Source organism: Rhineura floridana, chromosome 5, assembly GCF_030035675.1.
Source record: "Rhineura floridana isolate rRhiFlo1 chromosome 5, rRhiFlo1.hap2, whole genome shotgun sequence".
In the NCBI taxonomy this organism is placed as follows: Eukaryota; Metazoa; Chordata; class Lepidosauria; order Squamata; family Rhineuridae; genus Rhineura; species Rhineura floridana.
Window position 1 is genome coordinate 97,773,148 of NC_084484.1, and position 15,671 is coordinate 97,788,818.

At 45.6% G+C, this 15,671-nt stretch overlaps 1 protein-coding gene across 4 annotated transcripts in view; it reads right to left on the reverse strand.

Moving 5' to 3' along the window:
* Positions 1–12,113, reverse strand: part of SH3BGR (SH3 domain binding glutamate rich protein) — a 57,249-nt gene extending 45,136 nt beyond the window's left edge. For 2 of the 4 annotated variants that reach the window (XR_009762800.1, XM_061627647.1), the window contains exon 1: positions 11,867–12,113. Coding sequence is in view for 3 of the 4 variants with exons in the window: in XM_061627647.1 (XP_061483631.1) it covers positions 11,867–11,911 (45 nt within the window). In the remaining variant the exon portion in view is untranslated. Of the gene's footprint in view, positions 1–11,539; positions 11,683–11,866 lie in introns of those variants that run through there. The other 2 variants (XM_061627650.1, XM_061627649.1) reach the window with 2 other exon arrangements.
* Positions 12,114–15,671: the final 3,558 nt, after the last annotated feature.

The window sequence follows — 15,671 nt, forward strand, 5'->3', positions numbered from 1 at the left end:
AGAAGACTGTAATGTTTTCAGTCAGCCCGGTGGAAGAACCATGTCAGTTAGAGCCTCAAGCACTGAAGGCAATTTTGACAAAGAAAATTTGGGAACTTCTGCAATGAGTGTCTGAATATTTTGTAATGGAGTACTGTTCCATCTCCTTTGGAAAATGTTCATCTCCATCTTTCCATCTCTTTGCATCATCCAAGGGAGGACAGCATTAGAGAAGAGAAACTGGTTCAAAGCCAGTTGCTTTGATTCCATTTCCTCATCGCCATTCACCAACATCTCTAGTTTAGCACTCCCTGGGTGACATTATGAAATGAAAAACAATATAAAATGTTAATGTATGGCTGTATAAGAACTAGTTTTAATAATGGCTGTGCAGATCCCAAATGCCTACATATTGAACACAGATATTTGTGTATGACATTTCTCTTCCAGTGTCTTCTCAACAGAGACAATGGGTGTTAAAGCTGCCATCTAGAAGATTGTGTTTGTGATTTGGCCATCCATTTAAGCTTTGTGTTCAACTTTAAATTATTTATTATTGTTATTTATTAAATTGATATCCCACCCTTCCTCCCAGTAGGAGCCCAAGGTGGCAATACATGAATGGTCCTGCTGATCTAAGTAGGACCAGTAAACTGACATTAGCAGGTCCATAACTATGTAGCTCTATAATATGACTATACTATGCTCAGATTTGGAGTATACTAGTGGTAATACATTTCCTTTCAAGACATTATTTAGGATGAGTGAAAGTCTTAGTTCACCCAATTAATTAAAGTAACCTTAATAGATTAATCACATGAGTTTTACTACATCAATTGACTGATAGCTTTATTTAGCTTGCATAAATTTGCATGTGTGAAAAAAACAATAGTTCTAAGGAAAATGATTTTCTTCATTTAAGGAAATTTATATACTGCTTGATTGTAAGAAAACCTCTAAGCAGTTTATAAGAAACATGAAAATTATCAATAAAAACAGTTAAACAAGTAAAAACATTTAAAAGACAATTAAAACAGCAGTAAGCTGAAAAGAGATTAAAACACATCAGCATCTACGTGTCTGGATAGTCTTGCCTGAACAGAAATGTTGCAAGCAAGCGCCAAAAAGAATACAGCAATGTTGCACCCCAGGTGCACCAGGAGTTAGCTCACGGAGAGAAGTCAGATGAAGATGCGGTCCCTGGGAGCGTTGAAGGGAGAGCCCAGTCAGCCCGCAGACTCCCTCGGCCAGCCCCCCCATCGAGGTAGTTCCCACTCCGTCTGTGAGCCCCCCGCCTGAGCCATTGGGAAGCGACCCCTCGCATGTGCCAACCACACCCCCATAGGAATCCCTGCCTGGCACTTCAAACGCTTCCCAGCCAACCAGCTTCCCACTCCCTTAAGTCGAGCCATCGCCTATAGAAGCCCCGCTGTCAGATGGGCCATCAGAGGCTCGCCCCCCCTCACCCCGAGCGAGACAGTGCAAGAAAAGGGTCCTTGAGAGGGTGGAACTTTGGAGGAGCCATCATTTATGGATGAAGAACTTCCCTACTTAAGCAGGTACCCGCCCAGGCTCCAGTGCTGATTCAACTCTCCCCACACGCTGCAGAGTAGCATTAGATAGCTTAGTTAGGGAACATAGTGAGCTGAAGTAGACAGGTTTATGAAGCGAACTGCTTTGGATGTAAGCATCACTCTAATAAAGTGAGAATTAAACCAAGCCTCATCTCCATCTTTTGTCTTGGGCTCTGAGCAGGACAGCTTGAATCTTCCATCACCCCACTTCACCGACGCTCCCATGACCGACACCGTGGAAACTAGCGCAGCCGCCAAGGGGGGACTTCAAGGAATGTACAAGCCTTGTATGCTGAAGTCCAGAATCTCCAGGCAGTAACCCAGAATCTCCACCTCGAGAATCAAAACCTTCGAGCCCTGATTGCCCAAGGAGGTGCAGCACTGGCGGCCGCACCACCCGCCCGAGTCAAGGTGCCAGTGGGACTACCACCTCGCTATGGTGGCCAGAGTGACCAGTTTCTCACGTTCGTTGCCCAGTGTGAACTATACATACGGGTACGTCAAGCCGAGTTTCCGAATGATAACATGAAAGTGGCGTTTATCATCAGTCTCTTGGAAGGAGAAGCAGCCAAGTGGGCTACCCCGTATCTTGAAAGAAACGACCCTGTTCTGGGACAATATATTGCCTTCGTCGCAGCCATGACCGAGATGTTTCGTGATCCTCAGCGTAAGGAGATGGTTGCCTGCCAGTTAGGAACTTTGAAGCAGGGGAAGGGCTCCATGGTGACCTACACAAAGATGTTTCGCATCTTAGCCCAGGAGGTGGAATACAATGACCCGGCTTTGATGTACTTTTACCAGAATGGGCTTAGCCCAGAGGTGCTGGACGAAGTGGTGCCCACCTCCCCACCCAGCAGCCTGGTGGAGCTGATCCAGTTATGTTTGCAGATAGACAGTCAGATTGAAGGTCGCCGTTTGGAGCGCAGGGTGGACTTTCTGCGTTCTCAGGCTCCCACTCCTCTCCCCTGCGTCCGTTTCCCGCCTAGCATGGGAACCTCGACTTTGTCAGGGGTGGAGCCTATGCAAATTGGAGGGGCTAGTCCACGTCTGTCGGAGGAGGAGAAGTGCAGGTGGGAGGGGTTATGTCTGTACTGTGGGAAAGGGGGGCACCTGGCCCGAGGATGCCCCTCCAAAGGAGAAAGAGCTCCAGTGCAGGAAAACTTCAAATCCCAGCTCTCATAGAGGCCAAAGAGTTGGGAGTGAAGCAGGCACTGTGACCTCACCAGCAACCCCTCCCGTCACAGCCCGGCCTTCACCTGCCGGTTCGACTGACTCTTCCTTCAGGGCGAAGTCTCCAAGTTAGCTCCATGATCGACAGTGAGGCTTCGTCAAGTTTAATGGACTGGAATTTTGCTCAGGAGCATGGCTTGCCCACCCAAATGCTTGAGCAGCCCTTGTTCATCGAGACCATTGATAGGTGGCCCTTAAAGTCAGGAACTGTTACCAGGGCAACAGATACACTAGAAATGGAAATCCCAGGACACATGGAGAGACTGTCATTCTACGTGGCTTCCCTGCCTCGCTTGCCAGTGGTACTGGAAATGCCCTGGTTGGTTCAGCACAATCTCACAATTTTCTGGGATGAATTAGTGGTGGTGTTTACCTCGGGATATTGCCATCAGCACTGCCAACCGTGGGAGAACCCCCTCCCCGATGTTGTGGCTGGAGTTGTACTGCAGGAGGAAGTCAGAAGTATGAGCACTACCGGGATGTGTTTGACAAAAAGGAAGCCGATCAGTCCCCCCCCACATCGACCATATGACTGCACCATAAATCTGATACTGGGGGCACGCATCCCTGCAGAGCGGATTTACTCTTTGTCGGAACCAGAGCTGGCGGCGCTAAAGTAATTCCTGGAAACTAACCTAAAGAGAGGCTTCATTCGACCCTCCCAGTCTCTGGCCAGAGTCCCTTTGCTGTTTGTTAAGAAGAAGAATGGAGAGTTACACCCGTGTAATGATTACTGAGAGTTGAATAAGATCACCATTCCCAACAGCTACCCCCTGAAGCTCATCATGGAGATGTTGGAGCGACTATGGTCAGCCAAGATTTATACCAAGCTGGATTTGAGGGGAGCTTACAATCTGGTATGAATCTAGGAGGGGGATGAATGGAAGACAGCGTTCAAGACACGTTATGGACGGTTTGAGTACTTGGTCATGCCTTTTGGACTATCCCAGTCTCCAGGGGTCTTCCAGAGCTTCATGAATGACATATTTAGGGACTATTTGGACCAGTTCATGATAGTGTATCTGGATGATATCCTCATATATTCGGACTCCCCAGCGGAACATGAGAAACACATTTGGGCAGTGCTACAATGTCTCAGGGAACATTGTCTTTATGCCAAGCTGCAGAAGTGTGGCTTTGACCTGACCACGCTGGACTTTTTGGGGTATTGCATTTCCCCCACCGGGGTGAAGGACCCAGGCAAGGTTCACTGAGTCCTCACGTGGCAGCCGCCCAAAACAAAGAAAGACCTTCAGCGATTCCTGGGGTTTGCCAACTACTACCATAGGTTCATTGCTAATTACTGTGACAAGACTGTGCCCCTCGCGGACTGCCTGAGAGGGCTGGGTCCCTTTCGCTAGACTGACACCGCGCAAGGAGCCTTCAAGGAGCTGAAGATGCAGTTTGTCTCTGAACCCAGCAAGCCCCTTTGTGGTGGAGACAGATGCGTCAGACATGGCCATTGGTGTGGTGCTTTTACAACCAGCACGATCATGTGCTTACTTTTCGCTGAAGTTGACAAGTTCAGAGCAAAATTACACTGTGTGGGAAAAGGAGTTGCTGGTCATTCAGGATGCATTTGAAACTTGGGGACACCTTTTGGAAGGAGCACAGCACAAGATTGAGGTGCACACCAACCATCGGAACAATATGGGATGCTAAAAAAGAATTTGAGGAGCACATTGCTAAGAACATAAAAACCAACAACAAAAAATTCTATAAATACATTCAAAGCAGGAGACCATCTAGGGAGGCGATTGGACCCTTGGATGATAAGGGAGTCAAAGGTGTACTAAAGAATAAGGAGATTGCAGAGAAGCTAAATGAATTCTTTGCATCTGTCTTCACAGTGGAAGATATAGGGCAGATCCCTGAACCTGAACTAACATTTGCAGGAAGGGATTCTGAGGAACTGAGACAAATAGTGGTAACGAGAGAGGAAGTTCTAGGCTTAATGGACAATATAAAAACTGACAAATCACCGGGCCCGGATGGCATCCACCCGAGAGTTCTCAAAGAACTCAAATGTGAAATTGCTGATCTGCTAACTAAAATATGTACCTTGTCCCTCGGGTCCTCCTCCGTGCCTGAGGACTGGAAAGTGGCAAATGTAACGCCAATATTCAAAAAGGGATCCAGAGGGGATCCCAGAAATTACATGCCAGTTAGCTTAACTTCTGTCCCTGGAAAACTGGTAGAAAGTATGATTAAAGCTAGATTAACTAAGCACATAGAAGAACAAGCTTTGCTGAAGCAGAGCCAGCATGGCTTCTGCAAGGGAAAGTCCTGTCTCAGTAACCTATTAGAATTCTTTGAGAGTGTCAACAAGCATATAGATAGAGGTGATCCAGTGGACATAGTGTACTTAGACTTTCAAAAAGCGTTTGACAAGGTACCTCACCAAAGACTTCTGAGGAAGCTTAGCAGTCATGGAATAAGAGGAGAGGTCCTCTTGTGGATAAGGAATTGGTTAAGAAGCAGAAAGCAGAGAGTAGGAATAAACGGACAGTTCTCCCAATGGAGGGCTGTAGAAAGTGGAGTCCCTCAAGGATCGGTATTGGGACCTGTACTTTTCAACTTGTTCATTAATGACCTAGAATTAGGAGCGAGCAGTGAAGTGGCCAAGTTTGCTGACGACACTCAATTGTTCAGGGTTGTTAAAACAAAAAGGGATTGTGAAGAGCTCCAAAAAGATCTCTCCAAACTGAGTGAATGGGCGGAAAAATGGCAAATGCAATTCAATATAAACAAGTGTAAAATTATGCATATTGGAGCAAAAAATCTGAATTTCACATATACTCTCATGGGGTCTGAACTGGCGGTGACCGACCAGGAGAGAGACCTCGGGGTTGTAGTGGACAGCACGATGAAAATGTCGACCCAGTGTGCGGCAGCTGTGAAAAAGGCAAATTCCATGCTAGCGATAATTAGGAAAGGTATTGAAAATAAAACAGCCGATATCATAATGCCGTTGTATAAATCTATGGTGCGGCCACATTTGGAATACTGTGTACAGTTCTGGTCGCCTCATCTCAAAAAGGATATTATAGAGTTGGAAAAGGTTCAGAAGAGGGCAACCAGAATGATCAAGGGGATGGAGCGACTCCCTTACGAGGAAAGGTTGCAGCATTTGGGGCTTTTTGGTTTAGAGAAAAGGCGGGTCAGAGGAGACATGATAGAAGTGTATAAAATTATGCATGGCATTGAGAAAGTGGATAGAGAAAAGTTATTCTCCCTCTCTCATAATACTAGAACTCGTGGACATTCAAAGAAGCTGAATGTTGGAAGATTCAGGACAGACAAAAGGAAGTACTTCTTTACTCAGCGCATAGTTAAACTATGGAATTTGCTCCCACAAGATGCAGTAATGGCCACCAGCTTGGACGGCTTTAAAAGATTAGACAAATTCATGGAGGACAGGGCTATCAATGGCTACTAGCCATGATGGCTGTGCTGTGCCACCCTAGTCAGAGGCAGCATGCTCTGAAAACTAGTTGCCGGAAGCCTCAGGAGGGGAGAGTGTTCTTGCACTCGGGTCCTGCTTGCGGGCTTCCCCCAGGCACCTGGTTGGCCACTGTGAGAACAGGATGCTGGACTAGATGGGCCACTGGCCTGATCCAGCAGGCTCTTCTTATGTTCTTATGAACCTGGAGAGCCTCCACACCTCCCATAAGCTGAACCAGAGACAGGGGCACTGGGCACAGTTCTTCACTTGCTTCCACTTCAAGATCCATTACATTCCTCAGGCACAGAATAAGCGGGCAGACGCCCTGTCCCACAAATCGTAATACCTGGAGAATCTGACTCCGAGACCACCGCAACTGATCATACCACTTGAAAAGATGGTGGCAGGGGTGTGCCAGGACTCCTGGGTGAAGGATCTGCAGATGGCACAAGAACAAGATCCATTTGTCAAGGAGAAGCGCTCAGAGTTAGAGGAGCAGCCTACTGGGAGTGCAGAGGGCTACACACTGAAGGGGGGTGCTGTATCATCACAACACCATGTATGTGCCCCCTGGAGACACGAGAGCCAAGGTCCTGTGTCAGTGTCACGACTCCCCCACTGCTGGACACTTTGGAGTCTTCAAAACCTTGCAATCAGTCATCAGGGAGTTTTGGTTGCCCTGGATGAAGGGGGAGGTGGAGTGTTAAATCCAGTCCTTCCCCACCTGTGCCAGAGCTAAACATGTCACAGGACAACCAGCAGCACTCTTACAGCCACTCCCTACCCCCCAGGGTCCTTGGCAGATAGTAACTATGGACTTCATCACTGACCTTCCCTCCTCACAGGGGAAGACAACAGTGTTGTTGGTGGTGGATGCTTTTATTAAAATGGCACATTTCATTCTGTGCATGGGACTCCCAAACGCATGAGACACGGCTCAGCTGTATGTGCAGCACGTATACAGATTGCACTGCCTCCCAGACAGTTTAGTTTCAGAACGAGGGAGACAGTTTACGGCTCAGTTTTGGTGCGCCTTGTGGCAACTGCTGCAGAGCGAACTAAGACTGTCATCATCTCATCACCCGCAGACGGACGGTCAGACTGAGAGAGTGAATGCCACATTAGAGCAATATCTCCGCTGTTATGTCAACTATCAGCAGGACAACTGGGTGTCCTTTTTGCCTCTAGTGGCATTTGCTTACAACAACGCAGTGCACACGACCATGCAACAGACTCCATTTTTTGCCAACCTGGGATACCACCCCCGAGTGTTCGCCGCTCCACATGGCAGTCCCTCCATTCCGGCAGCCAAAGACTGTGCAAGAGCTTCAGGCAATGCAGCAGCTGTTAAAGAAACAGTTAGAGAGGGCAAAAGCAGACTATAAGAGAACTACAGACCAACATTGACAGGAGGGGCCCATAATCCGTGTGGGAGACAGGGTGTGGCTGTCCATGCGTTACCTGCCTACACGGGGGCACTGCCATAAGTTAGAAGATCAAAAGGTGGGGTCCTTTGGGGGTGGAGGCACAGATCAATCCAGTGGATTTTTGTCTGAGGTGGCCTCTTTCCTTCAAGATACACTCAGTGTTTCATCGCTCCCTGGTTACTCTGGAACAACCCCCGGACCCCCACTGAATGCCACAGGTGCCTCCGCCCCCCATCATGGTGAATGGACAAGAGGAATATGAAGTGGAGCAGATTTTGGACTTGCGGAAGCTCCGAGGGCGTCTTCAATATATGATTCATGGGAGGGATACGACCAGATGCAGCGTTTGTGGGAATCAGCCGACGAGGTTCACGCGCCGGACTTGGTGAGGGAGTTTCATGATGCTTACCCAGACAAGCCCAAGCCCAGGGGGTGGGGGGAGATGGTGCATGGAAGAGGGGATGATGTTGCACCCCAGGTGCACCAGGAGTTAGCTCAGGGAGAGAAGTCAGATGAAGATGAGATCCCTAGGAATGTTGAAGGGAGAGCCCAGTCAGCCCGGAGACTCCCTCGGCCAGCCCCCCCATTGAGGCAGTTCCCACTCCACCTGCGAGCCCCCCGCCTGAGCTGTTAGGAAGTGACCCCTCACGCGCACCCACCACACCCCCACAGGAATACCCACCTGGAACTTCAAACACTTCCCAGCGAACCAGCTTCCCACTCCCTTAAGTCGAGCCATCGCCTATCGAAGCCCCTCTGTCAGATGGGCCATTGGAGGCTTGCCGTGCGAGACAGTGCAAGAAAAGGGTCCTTGAGAGGGTGGAACTTCGGAGGAGCCATCGTTTACGGGCAAAGACCTTCCCTACTTAAGCAGGTACCCGCCCAGGCTCCAGTGCTGATTCAACTCTCCCCTCATGCTGCAGAGACTAATTAGGTAGCTTAGTTAGGGAACGTGGTGAACTGGAGTAGACAGGTTTATGAAGCGCACTGCTTTGGATGTAAGCATCACTCTAATAAAGCGAGAATTAAGCCAACATCAAAAGGCAGGGAGTTCCAAAGTGTAGGTGCTACCACACTAAAAGAACAAATTCTTAAAAGTGTGGAACGAGTATTATGCGGCACCTGTGATAATGCCTGTTCCTCAGATTGACATGTTTGAGCAGGCACATATGGAGAAAGTTCCCGACAGTAAACTAATCCCAAGCTGTTAAGGAATATATATCAATACTAACACCCTGAACTTGGCTCAGTAACAAATCGGTAACCAATACAGATCTCCAAGCAGAGGTGTTGTGTGCTGACAGTGTTGTGTGCTGACAGGATCTCACTCTTGTCAGCAACTGGGCTGCAGCATTCTGCAGCAACTGCAGTTTCCAGGTCAAGTGCAAAGGAAACCCCACATAGAGTGCATTGCGGTAATCTAGTCTTGAAGTTACCATTTAGCTTGTCAATTTTAGAAAATATATGTGTACTGTAGGAGGCATCATCCTAGAAAAGGTATCCCCGTTACACAGGAGAGAATGCCTGTGTTAAGAGGGCATTTGCCATTGGTTTAGTAGGTACTCATATTAAAATATATATTTTAAAAACAAAAATGTTGATTGAGGGTTTGATTTAGTTGATCAAACTCTGAAACATCTCTTAATCTATTCAGTTCATCTACTAAACATGGTAGCCCTACTGCAATTACAAATGAGAGACAGATTATAGGATGTGGTACCCAAAACTTTCCAAATTTAAATGCTACACCATGCCAATGTAACATTGTAGAAATACCTTTTCTCATGGTCTTAACTATTGGTTATCCAAATGTTTTGAATGCCTCAGAGAGCATTCAGACAAATGTGATTACTGTATAACGGAAACCAGAAGAACCAAATTTATAGCTCCATTTTGAATTTAGTAAACTAAATATCCTTAACATACTTGCTAAAAAATAAACCCTGTTTATTTCTTTGGTACTTCGGGCAAAGTATATGCTTAGAATAGGGATGACAATAATCTTAAATCTATTTTTTTCAATTTCACTGACCTTTTGTGGGTTCTGCTATAAACATGTGAGATTTACAAATCGTTGATGTAATATGTTCGGTATGAGGATTGGTTCTTCAGTGCATAGCTATCATTGTTTGCATGTTTGCGTATATATGCCTGATTTCTTGTTGAGTTGTAGTCAAATGTTCATAATGTTTTCAAAACGTATCTATACTATCAAAAAAGGAGTAATTGAAGAAAGATATGAAATTGTGTGTGTGTGGGGGGGAGATTCACATAAATTTATATGAAGTGAGGTATCTTCCCCTCTGAACATCAAGAGGAACGCATGATCTACATGAAAATAATAGGAAGATGGTTGTTTAAAACAGGGTCCAGATGTCTATGATAAATAAATAGGAGTCTAAAAAGACATTTAGGCTGCAATCCTAACAGTATTTGGAAAAACACTATTTCCAGTAAAATTAGTGTGCTAAGGAGTCCATTGCATAAAAAGATGCCTTCCTTAACTCTTATACACAACACCAACTCACACTAGTAAGGGGATGCTAAGCTATAAGTAGGGACTGAGCTTCCTTGGCCTGTATTCATAACACTGAGCTGACTGTATGCATAACATTGATCATATATACTGCTGGTGCATTAACCCTTGCCATTACTGTACACACAACTATCTACTCAAGTGATTATAACTAAGGCTGCAACCTACTTAAAGAAATCTAATTGACTGATCATATTTGTTTTAGTTGATGAATCTATCCATTACGTTTGAAAAAAAGTACATGGTTTAAAACAATACTTCTGAAGGATGACCTTTACTGCACAATTCTGTGTGTTCACTCTGAAGTAAGTCCCACTGAATTCAATGGGTCTTACTCCCAAGTAAGTGGATATAGGACTGCAGCCTAAATCAGTTACTCAAACCAGTTAATTATTAATTCAATCCTAAACACACTTACTAGGGAGCAAGTCCCTTTGAGCTCAATGGGATTTACTTCTGAATAAACATGCTTGGGATTGCACTGTAAATGACTCATCTTAATTACAGGCATGGGACAATATTATGTCACAGGTGATGAGGAAATGGCATCCTCCAAAATACACAATCAAATGCAAATGTGATTCTCTTTGATGTACATGGGGCCAAATGGAAGCCTCAGCACCCGAGAGCAACCTGTAACTGGGAAGGAGACAAGCTTTTCGATCTAGTCCTTTCCCATCCTTCTGCTCTGGAAACTTCTTGAGGTTGTGTTAGTGTCAGCCAGTTAGTGATGCACTCACAGTTATGTGCAGCCAGCAGCCAGTTTGTTTAGAAGTGTCACTGTGACTGATTGCTCAGCCAGAGCTGCAATTTGAGCTCATGTGGGAACTGGATATAAAAGGAAACAGTTCATTCCCAGGTCCCATCTTCCAATCCTCTCTCTGCATGCCCTTTGCTCACTTCAGCAAGCATAATTGTTCTGTTCACTAACAGTCCATATGTCCAAAACTCATCAGGAAGTATAACATTAATATAAGTAAGATTAAAAATAGCCTTAGAAATGTTAAGATAACTGCTCTATTTTTGTGCAACACCCCCCACACCAACAGCAGTACCCCTTACATGGTAATTCATTACATTAAATATTTCTCAAAAGAAAATTTTCTCCACATGCTGCAACCAAGCTAGATCATTATTGCTCCAATAACAAAAGTACCTTGCTTTAAAATTAAGAGTATGGAAAGCTTACTAAAATAAGGAATGTTTTATACAGGCGTGTGTATTTTTCACACACAGAGAAATCACATTACTTCCGTGCAATCCTTTATATGGCTACTCAGAAGAGTGCCCCAGTGAGTACAGTGTGAGGCTTATTCCCAAATAAGTAAAGACAGCATTGCAGCCTTACTGTATTTCTCTGCATGTTGAATCTGTTGGAAAGATACAGGGAGGCTCGTGGCTCCCTTAAAGACTAACGAACATGTCGTGGCAATCAGCTTTCGTGGACTTAAACCCGCTTCATGAGATGTATTACGTATTAACCTCAACTGCAACAACAGACTAATGCTGCCGCTCCTCTGGAATTTGCAAAAAGAAGATTCTTAGGACCTCTCTTTTGTCATCCACACTGCGGGGTCATCGTACGATACCACGCCCCTTTCTTAGTCAACAAAGCTTCCCAAAGCTTCTGGAAGCTTGTTGTCCATCAACATGTAAATCGCATGAAAATACCTACCGCTGTAGACCCCGAGGATGTGGCTACAAACACTTTGATCACCATTTTGACGACACCCAAAGGGAACTCGCAGAACTAGCAGCACGCCTCCTGTGTCAACTTAGTCACAAGAACTGTAACGCGCGGCCCTCTTGCATGCAGCGGCTCCCCGAGCATAGAGACTCCCCAAAGAATCTCCGCTTCACATCAGTTCAGCTGGTTCTCTGTCGCTCCCCACCCCCCACTCCATTTCACGCCAGTTCATTGGGTCTCCGGTATTTTGGGAACAGACGGGCCAAGAAGCGATTGGCTGGTAAAAGTATCCATTGCAGCGGGACTTACACCTGCCCCTGCGCTTGTCACTTTAGATTGACCGGGTGGCAGCCCTTAAAAGGCCAGCGTCTGTAATACACCAATCAGGCAGGGCGAGGTGGGAGGAAGGGGAGGGGGCGCACCCAGGGAGAAGAGCGAGAGTTCCTAGCTCGAAGGGTTCACAATACGGAGAGCTATGTTTGACACGGTTTTCGCAAGCAGCTTCTGCATTCAAGGATCGGTATGCTCTCTTGTCAAAATTAAATGCTTCCAGCTTCCAAATTCTGTATAGACAATCGTCTGATAAAGATTCTATTTTTCCTTTTCAAAAAAAGGAGAGGACTAAAACTATGAAAGAAAGCAGTGGAAACAAGACTCCCAAGCCCATCACTTCAGTTTCAAACTTCCTCGATCTTAACGCGAGTTGTATAAGCGAGATAACACTAAAACGAACGCCATAGAATGGTCGTTGAACTGCATTGGCTCCTCCCGAAGGCCATAGGAGCACGTTGAATTTCAGAATGGCCATTGGTCCAGAGTGACCGGTTGCTTATCACACCCACACAGGATTTTAGGGACTGTTCCCACAAATGGCCAAAGGGAAAAAGGACTAGCATGCATTGAGTTGGGATGGATCCAGCATCCTGACCTGTAAGACTGTGAATAAAAAGCATATTAACAAGCTTCTCTCGGAAGGGTCATTGGAATGCACTGAACTGAGATTTATTTATTTATTCATTGATTTGATTTGATTTATATCCCACCCGTCCTCCCAGTAGGAGCCCAGGGCGGCATCCTGTTCCCTTCTCCAAACTCAGCTTTTAGTACCTCATGTAACTGCTAGTAGAAAATGAAAATGTCAATTGAATGGTATATTCCCCAATAATGCGTTCTCTCCCCCGAGAGAGAGAGAGAGAGAGAGAGAGAGAGAGAGAGAGAGAGAGAGAGAGAGAGAGAGAGAGAGAGAGTGTTTTGTAAATAAAAAAGTAGCGAATAGACAGTGCTGGGCAGCAACGTAATTACTTTTTTCCTGTTTAAAACAAAAAGCCGGGACGGAATGAAACAGGCCGGAACGGGCCCTTTATAAAAGAAATTGATGCCAAAAGCACTGGGATGTGTTAGAGACACTTCAGAACATCATTTAGGAACATAAACCATTCCGATAGGATTTTATTAACCCTTTAACAACCAAAATGCCCTCGGGAAAGGAATGAAACAACCCGGAACGGCGACTTTCCAGCAAGCCAGACCTCCCAAATTCACCAGTCCCACATGACTACATGGGATGCATGCAATAAGACACAAAACTTCCACGAAAACCATGTTCCGACACCTGTTCCGGGCTATAATACACTTTTACGTAAAACAGCCCGGCACGGCAACTTCCCAATGAGCCAGACCTACCAAATTCACCAGCCACGCATGATGCTGCCTCTCCTTTTGTTGGGAAATGGCAGATAACACAGGATGACCCAGGAACCTCTGGGGTGATCAGCAATACCCTTTCTTGCTGTTTGTAGGTCCACTAAGCAGCACTATTGGTGCTGCTACCAGGTTGTGAATGGCTGGTGAATTGGGGAGAGAGAGAGCAAGAGAGATTGGAGGGACAAGTCGGCTGGCTTTTACTCATGCCTTTTCTGCTGTAGGTAATGAGAGAAGACACTACTTGCTGCCACTGAGCCACCTCCACAGTATAATAAATATAGCATACCTGGGCTGCTGCCTTTTTGGTCTGAAAAAAGAAGGGATCATCCTGTCTCTGTAGAGACCAGCAGATCTTATAGTGCCCCTAGTGGGAAGAAGAGTAAACTGCAGCTATTCTCTAGCACCAAAAGCTATCTGTAGTTGCATTCAATACTAGTATAGCTTACTACAAAAACCTTGCTAGGAAAGAAAAACAACAATGTACTATATTGTTTTCACACACATACCTCATTAATCATTACTAGAGCTGCCAACTAAGTAATAATATTTATTGGAGCAATTTGTTTTGCAGTTAAATTTGCATACTATCAACATTTCATTCAGGATGTTTTGTGTAGATGACTGTATAATTTATAAATAAACACTACCAATCGTTGGAATGAAAGATCATCTTTAATATATATTACAGTAACATAAGAGAATCAAAGTATTCACAAAAATACAGAAGTGTGCCCTTAACTTTCAGCAGTACCAATTTAAATTTGACGTCAAATGAAATTTGTCTCTGTTGTTAAATTAACTGAAGTTATATTTGGCTATATACCATTGAAAACAATTGGAGCGCATAGCACAAATCTTTGCTTGTGTGTATGCAAGTGAAAGTGGTTGCTGTGAAAGCTTGTGGCCCAGAGCATTGACTCATACAGTTATGCATGACTGGTGCATTTGATTGACTTGGCTGGTTCAGATATTCTGGGCTCTGTTCAGAAAGATGTATTATTGCATGGAACGTGGCTTATGTGGAAGTTTTGTGTCTTATTGCATGCATCCCATGTAGTCATGTGGGACTGGTGAATTTGAGAGGTCTGGCTCATTGGGAAGTCGCTGTTCCGGGCTGATTTACGTAAAAGCGTATTATAGCCCAGAACGGGTATTGGAACGTGGTTTTCATGGAAGTTTTGTGTCTTATTGCATGCATCCCATGTAGTCATGTGGGGCTGGTGAATTTGGGAGGTCTGCCTCGCTGGAAAGTCGCCGTTCCGGGCTGTTTCATTCCGTTCTGGAGGGCATTTTGGTTGTTAAAGGGTTAATAAAATCCTATCGGAATGGTTTTTGTTCCTAAATGTTGTTCTGAAATGTCTCTAACACATCCCAGTGTTTTTGGCATCAATTTCTTTTATAAAGGGCCCGTTCCGGCCTGTTTCATTCCGTTCCGGCTTTTACACCGTCCCAAAATCAGTGACATTTCTCCACACGATGTGTATGTGTTTGAGAGAAACGTATTAACTCCTTCTGATCGTAAATGTCAGCACTAGCAGCCACTAGCACATCACTTGGCCTGGTGGTAGAGCCCGAGAGGGACAAACAGCTGCAGCGGCAGTCAAAACCAAACTGCATTGCAATACCATTTTCTTCGGAGTCTCATCCCAACCTGCGAAACGGGGGCAAGCAGGGAAGGAGAGCAGAACAACAACGAGAAAGGGGGTGGTTGATCCCCTTGCCACTCCAGGCCAGAGTCCAGTGGCATAAGAAGTCAGAGAAACTTCATCTGCTGAAAACGTATTCTATTCAGCGCCATTCTTTTTAGTACGCTCCTTCATTCAACAGGATCCTTTGCTCTAATTAGATAGAAGCCGCTTCGGATATTCGATACCCAGAGAGTCCATGTGAAATGGGCGATACCGATCGCACTATTCATTAGGAAAGTGTTTGCTTGCTTCCTTTTTTGTAAGATCGCTGAAAGACCTATTGTGTTCCTTTCCTTTTCGCAGCCCCCTGGACGGATAACTTGGGAACTATGCTACGAGGAACAGGGCCGGTACACAACAGTTATAAATGTACACAGTGATTGAGAAGGGGGAGGAGAGGG